At 48.1% G+C, this 27,265-nt stretch overlaps 1 protein-coding gene across 3 annotated transcripts in view; it reads right to left on the bottom strand.

The window, feature by feature from the left end:
* Nucleotides 1-972: 972 nt before the first annotated feature.
* The window catches only part of MNAT1 (MNAT1 component of CDK activating kinase), a 191,285-nt gene continuing 164,992 nt past the window's right edge, over nt 973-27,265 (bottom strand). For all 3 annotated transcript variants that reach the window (XM_053259488.1, XM_053259507.1, XM_053259497.1), the window contains one exon: nt 973-1,442. In XM_053259488.1, the coding sequence (XP_053115463.1) occupies nt 1,347-1,442 (96 nt within the window). In that variant the 3' untranslated portion in view covers nt 973-1,346. The remainder of the gene's footprint in view (nt 1,443-27,265) is intronic.

Below are 27,265 nucleotides of genomic sequence, written 5' to 3'. Positions count from 1 at the left end.
TCATAAAAAACAAGAGTATGTGTTTGAACTCTCCTAAGGAACGGAGTGGGAAGTTTAGAGTTGCCATGCCCCCCCCAAATTCCTGGTTTCACCCGGATTCTAAGCATCTCACCTAGATTTGCCAGGATTTCCGTTTTCTTAAAAAAAAAAAAAAAAGTTAAGCTCTAGTTTTGGTAGAAGCAGTTATGGAGCAAAACATGCCGTCACTATTCTGCTCAAAAATTATTTTAAAGCCAATTTACATAATGTGCAAATTAGACACCTGGGTTTTGAAAGTCAGAATATGGCAACCCTAGGGAAGTTGCACACTGTGTCTGTTAATCTGCCGGTTGTTATATGTGTGCATGTACACACACAAACACAACATTCACCTCCCCCCGCCCCCCACACGCCAGGGAAACACTGCAATGTTCGGTTGTGGGCCCATGCTTCTAGGCCTCTCCTGAAGATTCCCTCTCCCTGCTCCTCCAGGTAGGTCCTTACGTGGGTACTTTGCACAATGCACCCAGCCGTTCCCTGCAACCTGGGCGGTCTGTGGGGACAAGCAGAGGGCTGCTGGAGATCTGTATATAAAGCATTGCTGGGCATGTGGCAGGAGCTCCGCTACAGACCGGAGAGAGAAATGATCGTACCCAAACCTCCAGCTGTCCATGGGGCTCCCCTCTACCTGCGTCTAGGGCTGTTTCGGATCCTGGCCCCTAGAGCGGCTCACTCAACAGCAACAGAGCTGGTGTGTATCTCCAGCAACTTTAGTCTTTTGGAGCACACGAGGGGATGAATTAGGAGAGACCTCAGCACACCTCTGCGTCTCGTCTCCTGCTCCATTGGTTTGTGTGAGGAGAAACTGGTTTCATGAAAACAAAACAACCCAAATCCTCCATGCTTATTGCAGAGTGACACTTCGCAGAAGTTTAATAGCATTTCGGCGCTTGTGCAAATACTACCCTGGAGGATAAGGCAGAAACCGCAGAATTTAATAATCATAAAAAAATCTGGCTTTATTTTAAAACTTTTTTCCAAGCCGTGTTTCTGAAACCTCAAAGACACAAAACAGAATTATTATTCACATCTTCCACTAGCCCCACTCAGCAAAGTGACTAAAGCATTCCCACCACTCCACAACAAGAGTGACCTAACTTTTTCAAAGTAAGTTTCTGTGCAGAGAGAGTTTTAATACTTAAGCACAGCTGGCTTCACCATTTCTCCCCCCCAAATCCAAAAAAGAAGAAAGATGACGGCAGCTAAGCCGTAGTGCAGACGGCAGCAATATCCACCTGAGGTTTTTTTCCCTTTTCTCGCTCCGGGGTTGGTTTCTCCCAGGCTAGCCTGGATGCCAGAACAGCCCGCTAAAGGCATCTTGAAGGGCCCGATGACAGGCCAGAGAGGAAGTGTAGCCACCGGCGAGATCCTGCGGGGAGGCGGTTCGGACGTGGCTTAGATACCTAGAACAAAGAGAGGCATTGTCTGAGCCGAGAAGCAAACATTTCATGCTCCAGGACGGGGACGGGAAGAAAATCCGATTTCTCTGGTTCCCACCACTGAACACATTTCAACAAATACCGAACAGTTCCCAGCCTCTTGGAATCGGAAACTGGAGAGATGAAACCCGATGTCACTCCCCTTGTTGAATTCACCGTTCACGTAATTAGAGAAGGCAAAGGGATTTGGTGGCTCATCTGTCCAGTCCCCTCCTGCCAAAGGCGTCCTTGCCAGAAGCCGCCCAGCCTTTCCTGGGCAGCCAAAGAAAGGAGAGGCCATTTCCAAATCGCTCCTGTCGTCACAACTTTTTTTGTCCTGGTGGAATTTAAATGGTTTCTAAACACCTAGGCAGGAAAGGGCTCAACAATGGGACCCCTGTGTATCCTTCTGTGAAATCAAGGTTGGCTTTGGATAATCTTTTTGGGTACTTGCTGTGGCTGTAATGAGGTACTGAATTATAAAGAACAAACAGAGCTTTGCAGAAAAAGAGCAACTTCACCATATGCCAATTTACTAAACAAAATAGATAAAACTGACCACATTTTTTTAATAAAGGGTAGCAGTTTTTGAAACCTCCATTGCTGTTGAAGGCTGTTAAAGCACTGGCTTTAGATGGCTGAAATAAGCCCTCTTTTGCCAACTGCCTCAGGCGCAAACCAGACAGCACAGCACCCAGTCCATGACTGGGAGCTCCCTGCTTGATTTCCTAATATCAACAGCTACTTTGTGGGTCCTCTGATCCAGACCGTGTGGGGAGAGAGGGCCTTTCACCCCAGTCCTCCCAACACAGGCTGACATACCGCACAAGGGTACATCAGCCTAGTAACGGTGCATGTATACAAACTGTGCAACTGCAAAAATTGTGCCAATAATGTTCCACCAAAGTAGTGGAAATAATGAGCTCACTATTGCGTAGCAACATTTGTGCAAGTTTCGCGTTTGCACAATTTGCATAACTTGCATACATGCCAAGTTGCTGGGCTGACATCCTCTTGTGTGGTATGTCAGCCACAGTTCCTACTGGTATCAATGAGAGTTTATTGTCCTTTACAAATAGCAGGCATGTAGACTTGACTAACAAGTAGAAGGTTGCCGGTTCAAATCCCCATTGCTACTATATCGGGCAGCAGAGATATAGGAGGATGCTGAAAGGCATCATCTCATACTGTGTGGGAGGAAACAATGGGAAACCCCTCCTGTATTCTACTAAAGACAACCACAGGGCTCTGTGGGTGCCAGGAGTCAAAATCGACTTGATGACACACTTAACCATTTTTTACCTTTAGGAGCGGGAGAATCTGGGTCACGATCCTAGTAAGGGACTAGGGATAAAGCCCTCTATGCTGCCATATTGTAGCCCTGAGTGGGGACCCTTGTGGCTGCTATTAATATCTGAAAGCTCCAACACAGAGGCCCAGTCATGATAAGTGTATGAGAGTCTAGTTTGCATCTCAGCTGCCAAGGTGCTATGGAATGTTTATGAGCATTACAACCGCTCAGATGGTTACAAAAATGTCAGCACAAGAGCCCTCGGGACAAACGGGGCTGGGTGGTGTTGGTGGAAGGAGGTCAGCAGAGCGTGGAGTGGGTACCACTGTTCAGACTGCGTGTGAATGTTTTGTATGTGAACAGTGTGCATATGTAGTTGTGGGTGTACAAGAATGAGTAGTGTGACAAATGAGGGAGAGAGAAACAAAGGCATGCATGAACACAGAGAAGGTGCTAACACACCAAAGGCAGGGCTGCAAATTCTGGCAGGCCTCCGCGTATGCAAACCTGTTCCTCAAAGTGTGACTGGTGTAGAGAAGACGGGACAGCTGAGTATGGGGTCTACACACAGGTTGCCTGGAATACATTGCAGGGGAAGGGAGAAAAGGAAACACAACTGTCCATTTTCTGAAATGCCAGTTAGAGTACACTGTGATTCTGACATCTAGGGTAGGTTTGCATCCTATCTTTTGGAGAAACAAAAGAAGGGGAAGTTGCAGGTAGGTCCTTTGGGTTAGAACATAAGAACGTAAGAACAGCCCTGCTGGATCAGGCCCAAGGAAGCCCATCTAGTCCAGCATCCTGTTTCCCACAGGGGCCCACCAGATGCCACTGGAAGCCACAGGCAGGAGTTGAGGGCATACCCTCTCTCCTGCTGTTGCTCCCCTGCAACTGGTACTCAGAGGCATCCTGCCTTTGAGGCTGGAGGTGGCCCACAGCCCTCCAACAAGTAGCCGTTGATAGGCCTCTCCTCCATGAAGTTATCCAAACCCTTCTTAAAGCCATCCAGGTTGTTGGCTGTCACCACATCTTGTTGACTTCTAGATCCTGAGGTTCCCAAGCCAGAGAGCCACTGCGACTTGTCGCCTTGCCCATGTAGCCGAGCTGGAGAAGGTAAGCCAGACATCCAAGGCAGGGCACAGCTGAAGCAGGTTCTCAACATGCAGCCCACCTGCAGTTCCTGGCTGTCAACCACCCTTATTCTGGGTTACCAGCCATTGTGGCTGTGGGGATGGGAGTTGTACTCCGACGACCGCTGGAAGACTGCAGTTTGAGCGCCCTGCAGTGAGGCTCATCCATTGCACTGTGGGTGTGCTGACCCCTGCAACTGCCCTGAATGTGGGAAATTTGTGGTATCCGACTGCATAATTCGTGGTAGTGAGAGGAGAGCATCAGGCCTGGCTATTATGGTCACATTCAATAACCCCAGTAATGGAGCCCTAGAGCCAAGAAGCAACTTGACAGAGAGGAGAATGCATCATCTAGGGACATATGAACCTGCTACAGACTGAGTCAGACCCTTGGTCCATCCAGCTGAGTACTGTCCACATTGACTGGCAGCAGCTCTCCAAGGTTTCAGGCAGGAGTCTTGCCCAATCCTACCGGGAAATGCTGTGAATTGAACCTGGGACCTTCTGAAGGCAAAGCCAATGCTCTACCACTGAGCTATGGGCCCGATTCCCACACAGGAAGCTGCCTTATCACACAATTGGTCCATCTAGCTCAGTACTGTCTACACTGACTGGCAGCAGCTCTCCATCTTTCAGACAGGGTCTTTCCCAGCCCTACCTGGAGTTGCCAAGGATTGAACCGGGGATCTTCTGCATGCAAAGCAGATGCTCTGCCCACTGAGCAGCAGTCCCTTCCTGGGGCAGTGGCAGCAAAGTCCACCACAGCAGTGGGGGAGCCACACCCTTCCTGGTCTGAGGGGCCAAAGCAAACATCTGCTTTCCACTACAGCAACTGGGGGAAACCACCCCATGACTTTGTCGCGGCACACTGCCAAAGCTACCACGGGGGTCTGCTGTGAGATCCCTCCCTTGGAGACTCTTCTGTGACGACAAAATGAAAAAGGCCTCCGCAAAACTCACACATTTCCCACCAGTGGAAGCCTGTAAGCTGCACCCTCCAAGCCCCGGCCAGCCCCTAGATTTATCGATCAATTCTTTTGAAACTGAGTAAGAGCTGAAGAGTCAGAGCTTGGACGCTTCCTCTGACTCACTCCCATGTGAGCAAAGATGGGCAAAGGGCTCTTTAACCCTCTCCTCCTGAGTGTGAACAGCAATCATGGCACGGGCCGGGCACTCCGCTCCTTATGTACCTCAGTGGCTAGTTTCCATGTCCCGCCTTGGCTCTACACAGGAATCCGTGGAGGTGCACACAGGGAGAAAGTCTTTGTGGCCACTCAAAGAAGAGAGTCCTTTCCCCATGTTTGTGCTTGGAGAAAACGACTGGACGGGGGCCTCCTGTGGGCCAGACGGGAAACCCACGCGGGCCCCAATGGGGCTGCCGTCTGCCTATCACTCCAAGGCGAAGCTATCCTGTTGTAAGCAGGCAAGCGGCTTAGTCCCTAAAACAAACAGAATGCTCTCCCAAATGAAAACCAGCTTTCACAGCTCCATTGCAAACCACGGAGACTGCAACTCGCCCGTTTTGATTCATCCCATCTTGGCCCAACTTTCTCCTGGGAAGGCTGACTCATTCCATCTCTCGACTTGGCAGTTCAAGCATAAACTCGCAACCCACCCACAGCCTTTTATACTTGTGTCCCGAGAAACCTGAAACAGCTGCAGGGCTGGCTGCAGAACACGGGACCACCAGGAAAATAGCCCAAACAGTTGCATCTCCTCATGGACAGCGGCACACGGTCTCCATAACGGGGGCGCCGGCAGGTCAGCTTTTTATAGGTGAGATGTCATAAACAGACTAGACCTATCAATGCTGGAAAGGTGCAAAGAGGGGGCTTTAAACTTTTATTTTGATTAATTACTGTTTGCCAAAAATCTGAGTCTTGCACCTAATAACCCGAATATGCAGACGCGAGCACTATTTCTAACTTGGTTATTTTTGTGAAGATGCTAAGTGGGCAGAATAGAGAGGGCGAACGCGCTGTTTTCTGCCAAGGTCAGTCTCCCCTGCCGTTCCCATTTTGTTAAGCCCCTACCCTTGCCTGAGGCACATCCTCCCAATCTGCTTCCTGGGCAGGGGTGGAAACTCACTGCTTAAGCTGTCCAAAGACAGATGTGGTAGAGGATCAAATCAGCCTGATAGCCACATGCACAAATTTTGCTTTCCAGTCCCAGGAGGAGGACAGCCAGCTGCAGTTAGTTACGGGTAGTGCAAAAAAGTGTCACTCTGCACATGCCCAGAGGTTCTCCGCAAAAGGGGCAGGTAAATATTCTACACACGTAAACATATAAAGGAACATAGGAAGCTGCCTTATAACAAATCATTGGTCGATCTAGATCAGGGATTCTCAACGTTGGGTCCCCAGATGTTATTGGACTTCAACTCCCATAATCCCCAGCCAAAGGCCACTGAGGCTGGGGATTATTGGAGTTGAAGTCCAGTAACATCTGGGGACCCAACGTTGAGAATCCCTGATCTAGATCCGTACTGTCTGCACTGACTGGCAGCGGCTTCTCCAAGGTTTCGGGCAGGTAGCTCAGTCAGCCCTACCTGGAGATGCTGCCCGGGAGAGGACTGGCGACTAAGGGAACGATCTCACAATGCTCCCATGTGCACACCAAGGTGAACCCTGCTTAGCAAAGGGGACCATTCTTGCTCGCTGTCACAAGATCAGCTCTCTTCTATTTAACAGATTCATATCCAGCCTTTCCTGGCCTTCAAGACGCCGATAAACATTTGAAGGAAGTTGTCCTCCATCACAGCCAGGCCAGGCGTCCGCTCTGGACATCTCACACCCCAGCAAAGGCTCCCTCGCCCTACGCCGGATGTCTGCTGGGTTCCTGGCTGCCTCAGCAGTGGGGCCAAGAGTGAGCCCTCCCCCCCAAAGTCACCTGCCCCCCCGGATCAAACTCAGAAGCAGAGGGGATAAGGACTGGGGGCTTCACATGATCAGCATGAAGGCTGGTTCCCAGAGAGTGCCCTTCCTGGCCAGGGTGTCATGCAAAGGCGCCAAAGGGCAGCTCCTGAGACTTTTGCCTGGCCTTCTCTGCCTCACTTCAACCAGTGTTGGGAGAACAGTGGGCAAATGCTGGGTGGAAGGCTCCGGACCCGGACTGCACAGCCCGCCTGGCAGCAGCACACACTCCCCGGGAACGGGACTTTGCGCTGATCATGTGAGGCTGCCCAATGCCAGGGTCAGATCAGGCCCGCTAACAGGAGCGGGGAAACCTATGCGGAAGGAACGCATCTGGCCCTTTTCTTCAGCCTTCTGAGTGAGGCTAGCGCTAGCACTGCGTCCTGCAGCAGTGAATCCACTAAGTTGACCACATAACCCAGAGAGGGGGGATTAATTTCCCCGGGGAGGGGGATTCACTAGGTTTCCCCAGGGGTGGGCAAACCTGTTGTTGAACTACCATTCCCATCACCCCCAGCCACAATTTGGAGAGCCAAACAACATCCCCAGCCAAACAACTGGAGGGCTAAGTGTGCCCAGCCTGACATAGGGTGAAATCAACCAAGGAAGAAAAATCCAACACCAGCATTTTGTTCCACCCCATGAGTATCTTTCAGGGATGCTTCCCAAAGCCAGTCTCTGTGCAACGTTCCCTCACATGGAACCAGAGGAAATCTGTGCACAACGGAGACCAAAAAAATCTCACGTCCCTTTAATATTAAATGTAAGATGGCTGTCAGCCCACAAAGGATTTATCTGTTTTATTTTGCTTCTTTGGAAAGTGAAAACAAAGGCGTCTCTTTAAAGGCAGTGGGGCTGGCTTTGGCTCGTTCCTTTAAACATCCAGCAGAAAATCTCATTTGTTCGAAGGCGTCTTGAATGACTCAAGTTGCGTGAATTGTGTTTGTTTCTCCCAGCCGAATGGTGAAAAGTTGATATGATGGGCTTACTGAAATGCTGCATCATCAGCCCTCTGTCACAAATGCCATCTCGGGGGCTGTGACATCTCCTCAGTCACGGTTACCACAGTGCCATGGGGCCAGGAGCCGTGGTGGTGTCCAGACCAGCAACACTCTCACATTGCCGGATACCTTCTTGGTTGGTTCTGTGCCGAGTGGGGCACAGTTACCGGTAGCAGTAGCGATTGGTCCGGATGAGGCCAGGGGGGGGGGGGGCAAAGGAGGCACAGCTGCCTCTGCTTCCTGGCAGCTTGGGTTGCTCCTCTCTCTCCCGCCCCATCCGAGTGCTGTGCTGCCTAAATGGACTGACCACCCATCAGCTAGAGCTGTGCAGTTAACTGCACAGTTCTCCCTGACAAATGGCCAGCTTGCAGGCCGCTTGGCTCTCAGGAGGAGCAGGAGAGAGAGGAGCAACCCAAGCTGCTTTCTTCGATGCCTGCTCCCCCCCCCCCGGCTTGTGAGGATGAGCCACTATTGACAGTTCAGGTGGAAGACTTTTTTTCAGTCTTGGGGTCCTGGCAGGGCGGGCCAGCCCCTTAAAGCCAGCAAAGTTCCTGCTCAGAGCACAAAGCCAACATGGGTGGCAGCCAGTACCCCTCCACAGCCCCATCACCAACCCAGGCACCCTCCTGGCCACAGCAGGCAGGAGGGTGGGCGGGTGATGGAGAGCATGAGCCTGCCCTCCCCACTGCCACTGGTTCCCACCACTTTGCAGTGGCAGTGAGGAGAGTGGGTGACGAGGAACATCAACAACAACAACAACCAATATTTATATACCGCTTTTCAACAGAAGTTTCCAAAGCAGTTTACATAGAGAAATAACAAATAAATAAGATGGATTCCTGTCCCCAAAGGGCTCACAATCTTAAAAGAAACGTAAGATAAGACACCAGCAACAGTCACTGGAGGTCCTGTGCTGGGGGTGGAGAGGGCCAGTTACTCTCCCCCCGAATCACCACATTAAAAGGTGCCTCTTTGCCAAGTTAGCTGGGGTAACATCCACCCGCCCTCCTTGCCACTGCAAAATGCTGGGTACCAGCAGCAAGGAGGGCAGGCAGGCACACATTCCCTGTAGCCCACCCACCTTCCTGCCCGCTGTGGCCAGGAGGGTGCCCAGGCGGGCAACATGGGTTGTGTGGGGAGGGTGCCCAGATGGAGGGGCACCCGAGTAAGCTTCACCTGGGGCACCCCTGAGCCTTGAGACGGCCCTGGGTCCTTGCAAATGCCTGGCCCTACAGATCTGGCCCAGGGTCATCCTAATTATTAGATGGGCTGCAATGTTTAGTCCATTAATCAGTTAGATTAATCGAAAACATCTTTAACTAACAAAGTGTCCCTGACTGATCAGTCAACATTTGTTTTCAGTAGAACTATTTAATAGAAGACGGTTTAATTTTTCTGTTAACTGTTGGGCTAAGAGCTTTACCACTTCTAGCAGCCTTTAGAAGAGCTCTTAAGACACATTTATTCAATCAAGCCTCCAGCTAGCTGTAAGTTGATTTTGCTGCTGCTGCTATTTTAAAACTATTTTAAAACTGTTTTAATTATTATGCTTTAATTGTGGTTTTATTGTTTTAATTTCTCCGTAAACTGCTGTGAGACACAAGTTTTTGGCAGTATACAAATGTGCCAAATAAATAATATTTTTAAGAGAAGAACTCATAACCATTGCACCATCTTGAAAAAGAGGAGGAGGCAGCCTCGTAGGATCTGTGTCTTTTCATGTCGCCTTTATGACCCCTGTGCACATCATCTACAACCAGAAGCAGTATGCTTCTTTCTCTGGAACATTTGTTTCTTCTCATATGAAGATTCACACAGTTAAATCACGATTAATTGTCCCATAAAATCCATCAACTAAGATTTCTGTAATTGGGCGACAGTCCTCATTTACTCCCGGATCGAACATCCCAACACAACAAATTCCATCCACGGCAGGCTGTGAAACTGTGGCAAGTTCGTATTTGGACCAAGACCCCTAAGACTCTGTGTTTGTTATTGCAGCATATGAAAGAACAAAACTAAAAGGCTTATTTTTTGGTTTCAAAAGGTTCTGCCACTCTAAAGCCAGGTAATAATGGCCATTTTTGCACCCTTTCACATTTCCCCACATCTGTATTGTTTGAATTCCTTTATTACATCTCTCAACTGGATTCCCGAGGTTTCTGGCGGAGGCCCATGTCTTTTCATGTACACCTTTATAACAGCACCAGGAAGAGGTGGGCAGCGGGGGGGGGGGGCGGCGAGGAGGGGCAGCCCAGTCTGTTTAAGCTCATCTGGGTCCTGCGATTTGGAGGACCCTGGGCTGGCTTCATTAGCAAGTCCAGAACATTCAGATCTGTTGCTGAGTCCAAACAGTAAACCTTGCAAGCAGGAAAAAGGAAGCTATCAACCCTCGGATTAAAAAAAGAAGTCACAGCTCACAACATAGGAACATAGGAAACTGCCATATACTGAGTCGGACCATTGGTCTATCTAGCTCAATATTGTCTTCACAGACTGGCAGCGGCTTCTCCATGGTTGCAGGCAGGAATCTCTCTCAGCCCTGTCTTGGAAATGCTGCCAGGGAGGGAACTTGAAACCTTCTGCTCTTCCCAGAGCGGCTTCATCCCCTGAGGGGAATATCTTGCAGTGCTCACACATCAAGTCTCCCATTCATATGCAACCAGGGCAGACCCTGCTTAGCTATGGGGACAAGTCATGCTTGCTACCACAAGACCAGCTCTCCTCTCCTTTTGGGTTTCAGAAGCTTCTGCCACTCTAAAGCCAGGTAATAAAGGCCATTTTTGCACCCTCAAATGCAAAACAGGGTGGACCCTGCTTAGCAAAAGGAACAATTCATGCTTGCTACCACAAGACCAGCTCTTTTTGATCAGAACAAAACAGCCCCACAAAAGAGCAATGTGGCTTCCCCTTTGAACTCTGCCTAAACAAGCTCCCCAGGGACCTTCCGCCTCCATCAAAGTCCTCAAGGATTACAGCCTCCAAGAGCCTCAAGGGCTTCATCCTGCACCTGCTTTGCTTATGGAAGGTTGGCAGCCCAGCCCTGAATTCCTCATTGCGGCCATGCAGGAAACCCATAAGCTAGCAAGAATAAAGCTAGGCTCCCGTGTTTCCTGTAACAGATTTCCAGATGGTGTTGACTACAACTCCCATAATCCCCAGCCAAAGGCCACTGCAGCTGGGGACAATGGGAGTTGAAGTCAGCAGCTAGAGGGCATGAGACGAGAGCTGTACACAGAAAGGCGCCCTACTGTTCATGCACGCACATTTATCTGCATGCACACTAGAGTAGGGCCACAGTGGGTTGCTCTGGGCCTTGGTCCCCCCAAATGGGATGCAGGCGCCCCCCTGCACACCTCACCAGGTGGGAAGAAGCAGCTCCTCCTCTTCCCCAGCACTTGGGGGGAGGTGGGGGGGGCTTAAGTGGCAACCTCCAGTGGACCTTCTCCCACAAGTCTACAGCTCTATCCCAAAGCCCTCTGCCTTATCAGAGGGGCTTAGAAGAAAGACCATGGTTGGTGGGAGCTGCTGCAAGAATCACAAAAAGGTATTTAGAAACTCTATAGAGTCGCAACACAACTCTCTATTTTATCTCTCTGTAGTTCTTGCACAGCCACCTAATGGGCAGCAGGGAAGTAACTTGCTTAGGGAGCCAGAGGCTGCCGGTTCAAATCCCTGCTAGTATGTTGCCCAGACCATGGGAAATGCCTAGGTCAGACCGCAGCGATATAGGAAGATGCTGAAAGGCATCATAGGGACATAGGAAGCTGCCATATACTGAGTCAGACCATTGGTCTATCTAGCTCAGTACTGTCTACACAGACTGGCAGCGGCTTCTCCAAGGTTGCAGGCAGGAGTCTCTCTCCACCTTGTCTTGAAACCTTCTGCTCTTCTCAGAGCGGCTCCATCCCGTAAGGGAATATCTTACAGTGCTCACACATGTAGTCTCCCATTCAAATGCAAAACAGGCTGGACCCTGCTTAGCAAAAGGAACAATTCATGCTGGCTACCACAAGACCAGCTCTCCTCTCGTTTAGTTTAGGGTCATTTGCAAATTTGGCCACTTCACTGCTTACCCCAATTTCTAGATCATTTAGAACATCATCTCATACTGCGCGGGAGATGGCAATGGTAAACCCCTCCAGTATTCTACCAAAGAAAACCGCAGGGCTCTGTGGGTGCCAGGAGACGACACCGACTCGACAGCACAACTTTACTTTTACTTTAGTTCTTGCACAGTAACTCCACCAGCACCAAGGGGTTAGCCAGACCCTTCAGGCCCATGCTGAACTTGGCCCACCTGGGCACTAGATGGATTTGGTGCATTTCAATACACTAATACTCCATGGTGATACTAAATACACGTGGATGTATTTATCCATAAACCCACCCACCAACTTGATTTCCTTGGGGAGGGAGCTGAACCCTGAAGAACGGCAACTCCACAAAGCAGTCTCCAAAGAGGGGGAAATAGGGACAGAACAGGGAAAATCTGCACAGAGAATCCTTTCGCCTGGGCATGGAGGGGAAGGGCAATTTTTCAGTGGCCAACATGACAGGCAGCACTCAGTCAATGTTAGGAACCCTTCAGGGCTGCTGCATGACTTGAGAGGCAGCCCCAACGGCGTCACGCAGCGAGGCTGCTATGAAATGACTTTGAACGGCTTCCGGGCAGCAGCACAGTGCTTTCCCCACCCTTTCCTACGGAAGCAACACTGCATTGCTGCCCAGAAGTGGTTTTAAATCATTCCGCAGCAGATCTGTCACGCTACACCATCAGGAGTGCCCTTCAAGCTGCACAGCGACCTGGCAGGTCCCTAACGTTGCTGGAGTGCTGCCTGTCATACTGGACACTGTTTCTCTCCTTCCCTTTGTAGCCACCTGTGCCTCCCGAAAATGCACCTCCTGAGGATCCCCACTTCCACTCTTACTCAGTATGGCAAGAATTATAAACACTATACATTCTGTAGGGGGAGGCTTAGAAGAGGCATTCCCCCCCACACACACACAGAAGGGAATGCCTCCTCTTAAGATGGTGTCTGCTTGCTTATTCATTCATTCAAAATATTTGTGCCTTGCCCCTCCAGTACAATACTGCTCAGAGAGGCTGGCACACACATAAAATCAAAGTATACTATTCTTCTTCAAAACCATTGGTTTATTTATATGCAAATTTATTAAGGTTCAATCAATCAATCAATCAGAATTAATCTGATGAATCAACTAAAATGTATTTAATTGGGCGACTGCCCAAAGAACCTCTGTCCTGAACGCTGGGAAATGCTTAAGCAACTCAAAATGGCACCAAAACCCATGACTGGGAGTGCTTTAGAGCTCGCGTTCAGAGTAACTGGTGAGTACATGAACAGTGAAAGGGTGAGAACTTTTTCATGTTTCTCATGACATGGCCCCAAAGCTAATGCAGAGACAAGAGCAGCAAGCTTCTCTTCCCTCTCTAGTCCCAACGTAGGCAGCCATTACTCTGTGTGTGATGCAGATGGCCCATCAACAGCACACAGCACATCTGTGTTTGGTATGCAGATGTTTTTCTCCTTAAATCTGCTGTCCAGATGTCTTACGGGCAGCATGGGGAAGATAAGATTCACTCACCAGTTGTTTGTCAAGATGAGAGAAAGTTGTTCACCCACCAGATAACTTTACTGGCTTCCTGATTTAACCTCAGTATCACAAAACAGACAAAAAAGGCAACCAAATAAAGGTGGGAGAAAAAGAGATTGGATGTACACATATATTGGATTGTACACCACCACCACCCCCAGTTTAAATTTGCAACCTTTGCTCTTCCCTGGTGTTTGGGCCCGGTTCGGGATGGGTTATCCAAAGACTTGTTCCCCACTTTTTGTTCGAATGACCTCAAGGCAGTTTAGCAGATTGCCAAAATATAAAAAATACACATATATGCACACAACTCGGCAGCCCTTAGACCAGGGGCTGGCAAACTTGGCCCTCCAGTTGTTTTTGGACTACAACTCCCATCATCCCCAGCCGGTTTGCCCTCCCCTGCCTTAGACCTCCAGCTGATGGCACAGGCCATACGTCTAGTCAGTCATTATGCTGTATGTGCATTCAAAAGTCTGTGCACATACATATGTTTTTGTATGCAAGCATTCAGTTTGAATATGAATCTGGGTACAGGGCCCTCAAATGCATGGAACAGATAGGGAGCATGCTGCTGTACATGTCTGGAACATAACATGTGCAGAACTGTACGCAAATTTGGATCTGTACATGCACACACTGTACACACACTGTGCATGTGTTGAACATGATGTGCGAATATGGCTACAGTGTGCTTCCCTTCTCTTCCAAAATTGATTACAGTTGAAATGATACATGACACATGTTCAGATAATGTCAGCTAAAGGCTGAATCCTCAACACCAAAAGCCAATCCAAGTCAGAGGAAGTCTTACAACACTTGCAAGCTAAAGGTCTGGGCTTTGTCACGCCCCCTGCAGAAGGAGTCCTGTGATTATCATCATCACTATTTATACAGTGACGTCGACATCAATGGTACTTCGCAAAATAACACAGGGAGGGGGGAATTGGCCCCTGGCCCGAAAGAGCATACACTTCAAGGCTCAATTATGAAGACACACGACAGAGAAAGGAAAGGAAAGAGGTCAGGGGAATAGTGGGTGAATATGAGCAAATGCAGGGATATGTACGTAGGGTTTGTTTCAATATAGGACAGGGGCTCTCAACCTTGGTTCCCCAGGGGTTATTGGACTACAACTCCCATCATCCTCAGCCACAATGCCTAAAAGCTGGGGATGATGGGAGCTGTAGTCCAACAACATCTGGGGACTCAAACTTGAGGATTTAGGGTGATGAGTTATAAGCCAAACGTTTCACGGAAAAGGTGGCTATTCAGAAAAGACCTGCCGGAAAAGAGAAGTGGCATCACAGGTATTCTGGGATAGTGTTCAAGGCATAAAGAGGCAGCAAGAGAGAGTGAGTGGAGTCACTTAGGAACAGAAGACCTTTTGGGTGACAGAAAATGGTGGAGTTGAAAGAGCAAAGTTGCAAACATTTTTGATGATCTGAAGGTCCGCAATCATGAAATAAATTATCCAAAGGTTACAAGCAGGAACATAAGAACATAAGAACAGTCCTGCTAGATCAGGTCCAAGAAGGCCCATCTAGTCCAGCATCCTGTTTCACACAGTGGCCCGCCAGATGCCGCTGGAAGCCTACAAGCAGGAGTTGAGGGCATGCCCTCAATAAATCAAAAAGCACCGGTCCCAGTACAGATCCCTGAGGGGACACACACACCCCCGCTGCTAGGAATATAATGGGAAATAAGGGAGAGAAGACAGGATGGCGTCTTAGCCATGACAAATTTAAAAAGTAAGAGCAAAGCATCTGTGCTGGATGTGGATAGAGTGGGGAGCCAATGCAGGGATTTGGAGAGGGGTCAAGGCTTCTTACATCATGTCGACTGCACATTCAGATACGTGCCTCCTTCTCCACACTTTGGCCCAGTTCAGATGCAACACTAAATTATGTTTTAGTATATAAGAACATAAGAACAGCCCTGCTGGATCAGGCCCAAGGAAGCCCATCTAGTCCAGCATCCTGTTTCACACAGTGGTCCACCAGATGCCACTGGAAGCCTAAAGGCAGGAGTTGAGGGCATACCCTCTCTTCTGCTGTTACTCCCCTGCAACTGGTACTCAGAGGCATCCTGCCTTTGAGGCTGGAGGTGGCCTACAGCCCTCCAACTAGTAGCTGATGATAGCCTTCTCCTCCATGAAGTTATCCAAACCCATTCTTAAAGCCATCCCGGTCATTGGCTGTCACCACATCCCGTGGCAGAGAATTCCACAAGTTGATTATGTGTCGTGTGCAAAAGTACCTCTGTTTGTTGGTCCTAAATTTCTTCGCAATCAATTTCATGGGATGACCCCTGGTTCTAGTGTTATGGGAGAGGGAGAAGAATTTCTCTCTATCCACTTTCTCCACACCATGCATGATTTTATAGACCTCTATAATGTCTCTCCGCAGTCATCTTTTTTCTAAACTAAACAGCCCCAGGTGTTGTAGGCTTGTCTCATAAAAAAGGTGCTCTAGGCCCATGATCATCTTGGTTGCCCTCTTCTGCACCTTTTCCAGTTCTACAATGTCCTTTTTTAGATGTGGTGACCAGAACTGTACACAGTACTCCAAGTGTGGTTGCACCAGAGTTTTGCATAAGAGCATTATAATATTAGCTGTTTTATTTTTCAATCCCCTTCCTAATGATCCCTAGCATGGAACTGGCCTTTTTCACAGCTGCCGCACATTGAGTTGACACTTGCAACAAGTTGTCCAACACGACCCCAAGATCCCTCTCCTGGTCAGTCATCAACAGTTCAGATCCCATCAGCATATACTTGAAGTTGGGGTTTTTCGTTCCAATGTGCATCACTTTACACTTGCCAACACTGAACCGCATTTGCCATTTTGTTGCCTACTTACCCAGTTTGGAGAGATCCTTTTGGAGCTCTTCACAATCAGTTATGGATTTCACTACCCAAAAGAGTTTGGTATGATCTGCAATATCTGGCCACCTTGCTGCTGCTTACCCCTACTTCTAGATCATTTATGAATAAATTAAAAAGCACCGGTCCCAGTACAGATCCCTGGGGGACCCCACTTCTTACTTTCCTCCATTGTGAAAACTTTCCATTTATACCTCCCTTCTGTTTCCTGTCCTTCAACCAGTTAGCAATCCACACATGTACTTGTCCCCTTATCCCATGATTGCTATGTTTTCGCAGGAGTCTCTGATGAGGAACTTTGTCAAAAGCTTTTTGGAAGTCCAGGTATACTATGTCAACTGGATCACCTTGTTCCACACACTTGTTGACACTCTCAAAGAACTCCAAAAGGTTTGTGAGGCAAGATTTACCTTTGCTAGTTTCCAGTTTTTCCAGACAGTTTAGAACATCTCACTTCTTCCTGACTCAGTTCTTTAGCCTCAATCCCTGAAAAGCCTGGTTCAGGAACAGGTATATGCTCAGTATCCTCTGCCGTGAAGACGGATGCAAAGAACTCATTCAGCTTCTCTGCAACCTCCATAGCCTCCTTAATAATCCCTTTCACTCCCTCATTGTCTAATGGTCCAACCTCCTCCCTGGCAGGTTTCCTGCTTCTGATGTATTTAAAGAAGTTTTTGTTATTCCCCTTGATACTTTTAGCTAAATGTTCCTCAAACTCTCTTTTTGTCTCCCTTATTATCACCTTGCATTTCTTTTGCCACAGTTTGTGTTCCTTTCTGTTCTCTTCATTTGGACAAGCCTTCCAATTTCGGAAGGAAGTCTTCTTCCCTTTTATGGCTTTCTTGACTTTACCTGTTAGCCATGCTGGCATCTTCCTGGACTTAGTAGAACCTTTCCTCCTTTTGGGTATACAATCTAACTGGGCTTCTAGTACTGTGGTTTTGAGCAAAATCCATGCATTGTGGAGCAAAGTGACTCTCCTCTTCCCTTTCAGCTTTCTTTTCACCATACATCAGAAGTTTCCTCTTCTGAAATTCAAAGTGTCTGTGTTCAACTTCCTTGGTGATTCTCTCCCCGCATATATGCTGAATTTGATGGCACTATGGTCACTGTTCCCTAAAGGGTCGAAGACACAGACATCATGCACCAGGTCCTGAGTGCCACTCAGGATTAAGTCCAAGGTCACCTTCTCTCTGGTTGGTTCCAAGACCAACTGTTTTAAGACACAGTCATTCAGCGTATCTCGAAATCTGACCTCTTTGTCATTACCTGATTGTGAATTTACTCAGTATATGTGCGGGTAATTGAACTCACCCATTATTACTGCCCTGCCTTTCCTTGACGCTTCCCTGATTTCCTCCTGCAACTCCCAGTCACTGTCAGCATTTTGATCTGGAGGGTGATAGCATGTCCTCAGTAGCACATTTCCTTACAGGCCTTGTATTGTCACCCACAGGGTTTCTGTGGAGGACTCCAGTCCACCCAGGTTTTCTAGCTTGTTAGATTCTATCTAACATACAGTGCTACTCCACCTCCAAGGCACCCCTCCCTGTCCTTTCTATAGAGTTTATATCCAGGGATAACACTGTCCCACTGGTTCTCACTGTTCCATCATGTTTCTGTTACGCACACTATATCTATTTCTGTGTTAGCAACCAAGCATTCCAGCTCACCCATCTTGGCTCGGAGGCTTCTGGCATTGGCATATAAGCAGCTATATGCTACATCTCTCCCCTGGCATCTGCTATCTTTCTTTTGACTCTTTGACCAGCTGGCACAGCCTTCTGTCTACTCTTTACGTGGTTCTGCTGTTTCCTTCTGTTTTATCTGAATCCTTTGCACCCTTGCACTTTAAAGGATGGCATTTGCCAAACTGGATACTGTCCTGCTCCTGTCCAGTGCTGCGTGCACGATCAAGTATGAGCCTCAGGCTCATGTGCTCCTCACTCCACACGAGGGGAGGCAATAGAAAACTTCGGTTTCTGGTTAGAACAAGCTACAGTTGCCAGGTCTGTCTGCATATGGGAAACTGTGGTCTGTTTAAGCCACAATTTCCCAAGTTCATACACAACAATCTGCATTTGTTTCTAAATCATGAACAGAATTCATGGTGGCCCCAATCTGGAGGAAGTTAGTTATACTCTCTGAAATAAATGGGTGCTTAGCACCAACAACTTTCTCTGGGTTGGAATCAAAGACTTTATGGAATAAAGAGTGAAAACATTTCTTTGTGCTGTGCTCAGAGGTCTCAATTAGTGCTCCCCTCCCCATATACGCCAACCTGATCATTTGCCAGTATTTCTATTCCTGCTTCCACAGCCCTCTTTACTAAAACAAAAAACTAGATATTGCAAAGATTTAAATCCTAGATTCAATACAAAGTACAAGGAATATTATACAGACAGCCACTTCCTTCCTAAATATGTATACATCAGGGTTTCTTAACCTTGGTCACCCAGATGTTGTTGGACTACAACTCCCAGAATCCCCAGACATGGCCTTTGTGGCTGGGGATTCTAGGAGTTGTAGTCCAACAACAGTTGGGGGCCTAAGGTTAAGAAACCCTGATGTATACGGTATTTGGATGCATGACAAACTGACTCAATATACCATACTTCTAAACAAGTTCCTTTGGATTGCAGCCTAAGATCATTTGCATACAAACTATTGATTTGCATGACTTAACCTGAGAGCAGACTCCTAATTTCATTTACTCCAAAACTTCCTTATTCCACGAGCCACATGTTCTGATTTTAACACTTGAGAGGTGTTAGGAAATGAAAAGTTAGCACAAAGTTTTGGGTGGCATTTTGTTTTTTAAGACATTTGGAGTTTTCAACAGGTGCAAATACATCCTGCGGCGAAAGACCTAGGTTATGCTGGGTCAACAAATGCCTTTTAAAAAAATCTTTTTAAAAAAATTCACGGGTGTCTTAGATTACTGCAGTGATCTCATCCGTCCACATTCCGCATGCCATCACTTGACTGCCCGACCAACCAGGATGGCTCCAACTGAATTTTTAGCCCCGCAAAGGAAAGCAGGATGTTCCTTCCCATGGCTTCCTGGCACACCAAGCCTACCAGTGCAAGTCATCACCTGTTTCCAGAACCTGCGATCGGCTTGTGGGAAGCCCCCTTTCAGCCCAAGCGGCCTCCACGGCTCGTGCTCCAAGGAGAGGGCATGGCTCAGCTCGAAGCATTCGGTAACGGCCGAGGCACCTGGCCCCCCATTTGTCATTCTCCTGAGGTCATCGGCCAGCTGTCTGTCCTCTCAACACCCTGCTCCGCCAAAACAGCCAGCGCATTTTTTGCTGCGCTCAGGTTTCCAGGTCCGAAACCCTCCAGATAGAGCAAATCAATCATCCCTCCGCAGAAACAACTGCAAGTAAGCATTTTCACATCCTTGGAGCCGCGGCTCTGCCTGGCAAGGACACTGCAGGCGAGTCCCAAAGCAGGACTCTAGCAACGCACTCGCGCTGCACGGTGGGGATGGATTACACTTGACAACCACAGAGGTTGTGGCTACATTTAGGCCGTGACTGAATCGGCCTTCACAGGCACGGCTCTTGCGGGGGGTGGGGGAGATAATGCCATTGAACGCGAGGGACGCTTCTCCACTCCCATTGGCTTTCCTCTTATATGAAACTGCATGGAATTCGAAGGCCTGGATTTCTCATCAGATCAGGCTTGCCGATCCCTGCAGTAAAGCAGCACTACAACACGACTGACTGTTTTGTAGCACAGTCAAAAAAGTGGGTGGTGTCAGTGCCTGAAGCACAGAAGCAAATGGTACTCCGCCCCCCACCCACCCACACACACCCACCATTCCTTTTTCTCTCTCTTTCTTTGGAATCAGTCCCCTCCCCAATAAGAGCCCGCGGTTAGAGTGTTGGACTAGGACCAGGGAGACCTGAGTTCAAATCCCCGTCCAGCCATACAACTCCCTGGGTGACTCTGGCCAGTCATTTATCTACCACACAGGGTTGATGTCAGGATAAACATCGCTATGTACACCACTCTGGGCTCTTTGGATGAAGAGCGGGATATAAATGTAAGTTAGTAAATACTTTCCTTATTTCAAACATCTCACCTTTCCTCACTCTCTTGGCCCACAACCTGCCACTTGAAAGTGGCTCACTTCACCAGTCTTGGGGTACAGCAGCCCTGAATTGTGACCAGTCACAAGGGCAATCTGCAAATATGCTGGGCAGTGTTCAGACATCGCACAGAACCTCCACCTATTTCAACCAACCTAGGTTGCTTCGATCATCAGAACCCACGCCACAGCACTAAACTGTGGCTTATTTATGGGAATCAAACCCAGATCTGAACCCTAGGTTTGAAGCTGGCTTGTCAACGTACATGAAGCTGAATCGTAGCTCCGTGTGATCGTAAGGACATAAGAACTGACCTGTTGGGGCAGGCACAAGGCCTATCTAGTCCAACATCCCGTTTCACACAGTGGCCCACCAGATGCCTCTGGGAAGCCCACAGGCAAGAGGTGAAGGCATGTCTAAACCCAGCTACTGAAATATTTCTGAAGCAGCCCCATGGACTTCCGTTGGAGCAAAATGAAGCAAAAAGGTTGTGGATTAAATCAGCAAAGCAAGGCGTTTTAGCTTAGATCCTATTGAAGTAACTGACGGACTGGATTCATTCCCTGCAGATGGGCTAAAGGGCAAATTGGGCACCTCATGCAATACTTGGCTCCAAAGTCAATGGGGGTTCCAATGAAGGACAGCCAGGATGGCGTGAGTCTTAGAGGAGGGAGGCTCCACGGAAATCTCGCTCTGGTCAGTCATCGCCTCTCAACCTTCAAAAGGACAAACTGAGATAACCCTCACATATGCCAGGAAAAAAGTAAGGTGCACATTAACAGTATTAGTAACAATGAACAGAGCTACAGGTTGAGTGTCCCTTATCCGGACTGCTTGGGAACAGGAGTGTTCCAGATTTTGGATTTTTCTGGATTGTGGAATATTTGCATCAAAAACATTAAAAAGCTTTGCAATAAAAGCAGAGCTGCAGCTAGAGAGGATTAAAGAAAAAAACCCTGCGAGCAAGTGAACTGAGGCATTTTTGTTTTTGTTACAGCGTGGTGTCCGGATTTTGGAGCATTCCGGATTTTGGATGTCCAGATAAGGGATACTCAACCTGTACCTCAGAATTAACCTAAGACAATGCTTTGAGAACTGAAGATTGCAATATACCATGCAACACAATCCTTTCCCCACAGGGCAGAGGCAGAACACGAGAACTTTAGCCCAATCTCTCTTCCGGTCTGAGAATTATCCTGCTGGAATTAAGTTCTGCCATTTCAATTCCCTGATGCCCCAAAGTGCTGCATAAAGAGAGCCAGCGTGGGCTAGTGGTTAGAGTGTTGGACTAGGACCGGGAAGACCCGAGTTCAAATCCCCATTCAGCTCCTTGGAGGAAGAGCGGGATATAAAATGTAAATAAATAAATAAATAAATAAAATAAGCCACACAGCACTGAGATGTGTAGCGGTGTAGTGCTCAGAGAGTCAGGCTAGGAATGGGGAGACTTGGGTTCGAATTCAGCTGTGAAAGCAGCCTGGATGTATTCAGGAAGGTCATTCTCTCAGCCCAATCTACCGCACAGGGCTGGAGAGGCAAGGAGGCCATGCATGCCGTCCGGAGCTCCTTGGAGGAAGCCTGGGGGAAATAACAGAAGCAGCAGCAAGCTCAGTGAGAGAGAGTGTGCAACACTCTCGTGGGGAAACCAGCTATTGCAATTCTGGAGCCAGCAGCTGTTCACATGGACTTCAAGATGCTGGATGGAAGGTTAAGGGAACTGCTGGACCCTGTGTCTCCCAGGCGTCAGTTAAGTGGGATGCTGGGCTTCAAAAATTAAGAACGACAACTACAGCAGCAAACAATGTGTATAGTGCAGGGCTGGGCTCTTCAGCAGCTTTTGAACCGCAATGCCCAGTCACAATAAGCGGTGGCTGGGAATTATGCGACTTGCAGCCCAAAGCTGGAGAGCCTCAGCTTGGCTGCCCGGGTGTGGAGCTTCTGAGCATTCAGGGCTCCTTGCATGGATTATCTTCCATGCAAGAGCCCTTCAAGGTCAGCAGCATCACCCCCCTATTGCAAATGGGGGCTCGGAAGGAGTGGCTTGCCCAGACCACCCAGTGAGCCCAGGGCAGAGGCAAGACTCGGAGAGGGGGGACGGGACTTCCCAATTCCTAGCTCTGCCTCTGAGCCACTGTGTTATGCCACCCCCTGGAACTTCCCAAACAGAGCTCCACCCAGCTGAGGCCCCATTCAGACTGGATTGCCACCCCCCACACAGGGCAACTTTGGCATGTTGGGGATCCCAGCGAGGGGTGCCAGAATTCAAGTGCTGCGTGCGAAACTGCGATCTGTGGAGCCCTGCAAGGGGACGTTGCTTTCAAAAGCCCAGCATCCCACCAAAAGTCATAGGAACATAGGAAGCTGCCATATACTGAGTCAGACCATTGGCCTGTCTAGCTCAGTATTGTCTTCCCAGACTGGCAGCGGCTTCTCCAAGGCTGCAGGCAGGAATCTCTCTCAGCCTATGCTTTGGTAGTTTGTTGGTTCAATAAAAAAATCTTGTCCTATCTTGGAGGTGCCAGGGAGGGAACTTGGAACTTTCTGCTAATCTCTTCCAGTGCTCACACATCAGGTCTCCCTTTCACATGCAACCAGGGCAGACCCTACTTAGCTAAGGGCACAAGTCATGCTTGCGACCACCAGACGAGCGCTCCTCAGCAACTGATAGCATTTCAAGCTAAACAGCTCAGGGGCGAAGTTCTATTGCTATTCCTGCAAAAGGGACTGGGGTGGGGGAGCGGGAAGAGAAAACAGTCTATACAAACTGGCTGCCTTCTCATTGTCAACATATTACGAATGCTATTATTCTTTGGCTCCTGTATAAAATAACTTTAGGCCTGTTTTTCCGATTTCTTAGAAAATCTGTGCATAACTCACTCCGTTTTATTGTCCCACTCCACCACACCATAATAGAATTTCCAGAGAAAGGCAGTTAAAAAGAAACAAACAAGAAAGAGAAAAAACAGACATGTGCGCTCTCGCTCTCTCTCTTACAGTAAAGACCACAACGAATGGGAGCATCAAGCAGAAAGATTTTGGTCCTGAATGCTGAACTCCATTCCCCATTTACAGATGATACAGTCCTGAGTGGCGAAGACAATTTCCCGAAGCCGCAGAAGCCCAGTTCTCGAGGCTAACAGTGTGCTGATCAATAACCAGTCAGGATCTGGGCTGAGGAAGAGTACTCTCAAGTTGTTACGCAAAAGCAGCCCTCCTTGCCCTTTTGGGGTTCTTCGCGACTTGTAAAGGAACCTCAAACGCCGAGCCACCCATTGCAAACTGCAGTCTCAACAGGATGACAGAATAGAAAAATTAAATACTTCTCTTTTTTAAAGACAGCCTTTTCTTCTGAGAAAAGGGCTGCGTTTTCCAGCTGGTGTGGAAGCACCACAGAATGTCAGGATACGGCCCACCCATTCATTGAACAAACGCAACGTTTACCCCAGGTATTCATCCTTTAATGGGACGTCAGCCAACTGCTTCCATTTAATTCCTTCTCTGACATTAAGGCAGTTCACATGATTGGGATTTATTTCATTTATTTTTACATTTGTCTCTCACTCTTCCTCCAAGGAGCCCAGAGTGGCGTACCTGGCTGAGAGAGAAGTGACTGGCCCAGAGTCACCCAGTACGTTTCATGGCTGAATGGGGATTTGAACTCAGGTCTCCCCAGTCCTAGTCCGACTCTCTAACCACTACACCACTCTGGTTATTCTAACATAAAGCGGTTCATGTGGTCATGACCGGGGGACGAGACGTCTCCTACACTTGTTTGGGAGCTGTGGGTGCTCTTGTTTGCCAAAAGATTGCCAGTTAAACACAAGGTTGGAGGTGGCATCTACCATCGTGTGGTCAGCAGCAGCTCCTGGGTTGGGGGGCTCCCTCCTGTCCAGCAGCTGTACCCAGCTGCTGAATGTGGTAGGACAAGAAGCCCTCTGACCCAGGTCCTGCTTAGCACACAATCGCTGACAGCGCCTCCGACCTTGTATGTATGTATGTATGTATGTATGTATGTATGTATGTATGTATGTATTGGATGTTTATTCCACCCTTCCTAATTTGGCTCAGGGTGGTTTACAAACAAAACAGAAACAGTTAAAATCAGTCAACAATAAAAACAAAAAAAATTAAAATACCATAAAACAATCAGTTAAAAAACAATTTAAAAACCCTTTTTTAAAAAAACACCCAGTACATTAAAAACTCCTTACAACAGTTTAAAAACCCTGGAAGTCCAGCCCAAACAGATAAGTCTTAAGGGCTCTCCTGGGTCAATAAAGAGTTCCAATGACGGATTTCTGCAGGGGGCACATTCCACAGCCCAGGAGCAGCTACAGAGAAGGCCTGCCTTTTAACGGCCCACCTTTTAACCGACAGATGATCGGCATACAGGAGTGGCTACAGCTCTCAAGCTAGGGAAGGAGGCTTTTTCTAACCTAATCGTGATATTTGGCCTTATTGTGTGGTAGGAGTGCACAGATGTCTGTACACTCATATATGCTTTTGCGTAAAGGAAAAAGGAAAGGAAAGGTTGTGCCCTCGAGTTAGTGTCGACTCCGGGCGACCACAGAGCCATGTGGTTTTCTTGGTAGAATACAGGAGGGGTTTACCATTGCCATCTCCCGTGCAGTATGAGATGATGCCTTTCAGCATCGGGGAGAGGAGAGCTGGTCTTGTGGTAGCAAGCATGACTTGTCCCCTTAGCTAAGCAGGTTCCACCCTGTTTGCATATGGATGGGAGACTAGATGTGTGAGCACTGTAAGGTATTCCCCTTAGGAGATGGAGCCACTCTGGGAAGAGCATCTAGGTTCCAAGTTCCCTCCCTGGCATCTCCAAGATAGGGCTGAGAGAGATTCCTGCCTGCAACTTTGGAGAATCCGCTGCCAGTCTGTGTAGACAATACTGAGCTAGATGGACCAAGTGTCTGACTCAGTATATGGCAGCTTCCTATGTTCCTATATCATTGCTGCCCGATATAGTAGCAGCGGGGATGCAAACTGGCAACCTCATGCTTGCTAGGCAAGTCATTTCCCCACTGCACCATTAGGTAGGTAAGGTAAAGTGTTCCATCAAGTCAATTTCGACTCCTGGCGCCCACAGAGCCCTGGGGTTTTCTTTGGCAGAATACAGGAGGGGTTGACCATTGCCTCCTCCCACGCAGTCTGAGATGATGCTTTTCAGCATCTTCCTATATCGCTGCCGCCCGATATAGCAGTTTCCCATATTCTGGAAAACACACCAGCAGGGATTCGAACCAACACTGTACCTGTATTCATTTTAAAAGGGAACCCGGATTCAGGCTCCTCAAATGCATGGTACAGATAGAAAGTGCACTGCTTTGCTTGTGCGCAACAAAACATGCGGATAACTGTACCTGGGTCATGTGTAGACTGTACACTCGTACGAGTGTTGTACATAATGTCTGAACAGGGCTTTAGAGTGTGGGCAGCCCCCTCCCCACTGCGTGGCTGATTTCATGCTGTATTGCTGAACTGGAAGAGAACATAACGCAAGTATAGCCTTGCTGGAAAAGGTTGAAGGCTCATCTAGCCCAGCATCCTGTTTCCCACAGTGGCCCACCAGATGCCTCTGGTTAGCCCACAGGCAAGAGGTATGTGCATGCCCTCTCTCCTGCTGCTGCTCCCCTGCAACTGGGATTGATAGGCATCCTGCCTCTGAGGCTGGAGGTGGCCTATAGCCCTCAGACTAGTAGCCACTGATGGTGGGGAAGCATACAAGGAGGAAGAGGCACAAAGCCACAGGGGAATTTATAAATATGCTAAATAAATAAAGCACAGAGAGCGGCTGCTTCTTCCTGAACCCTGTGGCCTATTAAGATCATCGGGGGACATCTGGTTTCAGGTTGTCACCAGTGCATTTGGTGGCGACCCTAAACTGGGCCTTCTCTAGGGCTGCCCCAGGACTCTGGAACGTGCTCCCAAATAAAAGCAGAGCCTCCCCAAACAGTTGAAGGCATATAGCTTTTCAATTAGGCCTTTTGGTTAACAAGTTTTAAAACTTATATTGAGATTTTAAATTGTTTCACTCATTTTATTATTGTTGGTTGTTTTACATTGATTTTAGCAAGTAAACTGCCCAGAGATGTATATATTGGGTGGTCGAAAAATATACACAATGAAAATGAAAATAAAATACTACTTCTCACTCTGCCCTTTGGACTAGGGTGCAGGATGCCTAACGGCCTACTCTATTCCCATGGCCCTGTGCTGGCAGAAGTCTATTCAGAGCAGGACCTGCTTGTTAGCTTGCTCCCTGCCAGCTTTCAGAGAGCACAGAAGTCCCACATTCAACACTAGGTGGCAGGAAGATCTGCTCATGGGGCACCTTCAAATAGACCTGTGTTTCAGACTTACAGAGGAAAGTGCCCTCAGGCAGAATTCAAATACACAGGAAGGATCGGAGAGGCAGAAGACAATCAGAAAAGGCTATTTTTGTGCTTTTGGTTCCCTCCTTGTTCAACCTCACTTTGTTTTCAACAGCATCAGGACAAAACCTTTCTGTATGCCAAGAACTAGCAATGCGAGAGTATAGCCAGCTCTGCCTCATTATATTTTTTATATATATATATATATAATATTTATATATTTATATAATTTAAATAATTTATTTTATATATTTATATATACACACACACCACTTTATATATTAATATAAAAATATTTATATACCACTTTTCAACAACAAAAGCTCTCAGAGCAGTTTATATAGGAAAATGGAACAAGATGGTTCCCTGTCCCCAAAGAGCTCACAATCAAAAAAGAAACAAGACTGATATCAGCAACAGGCACTGGAGAGATGCTACGCTGTGGTTGAACAGGGACAGTTGCTAACCCTGCTGAATAAGAGAATCGC

Source organism: Hemicordylus capensis, chromosome 1, assembly GCF_027244095.1.
Source record: "Hemicordylus capensis ecotype Gifberg chromosome 1, rHemCap1.1.pri, whole genome shotgun sequence".
NCBI lineage: Eukaryota > Metazoa > Chordata > Lepidosauria > Squamata > Cordylidae > Hemicordylus > Hemicordylus capensis.
The sequence above is the reverse complement of the archived record's forward strand: the minus strand, read 5'-3'. Positions and strand labels throughout refer to the sequence as shown.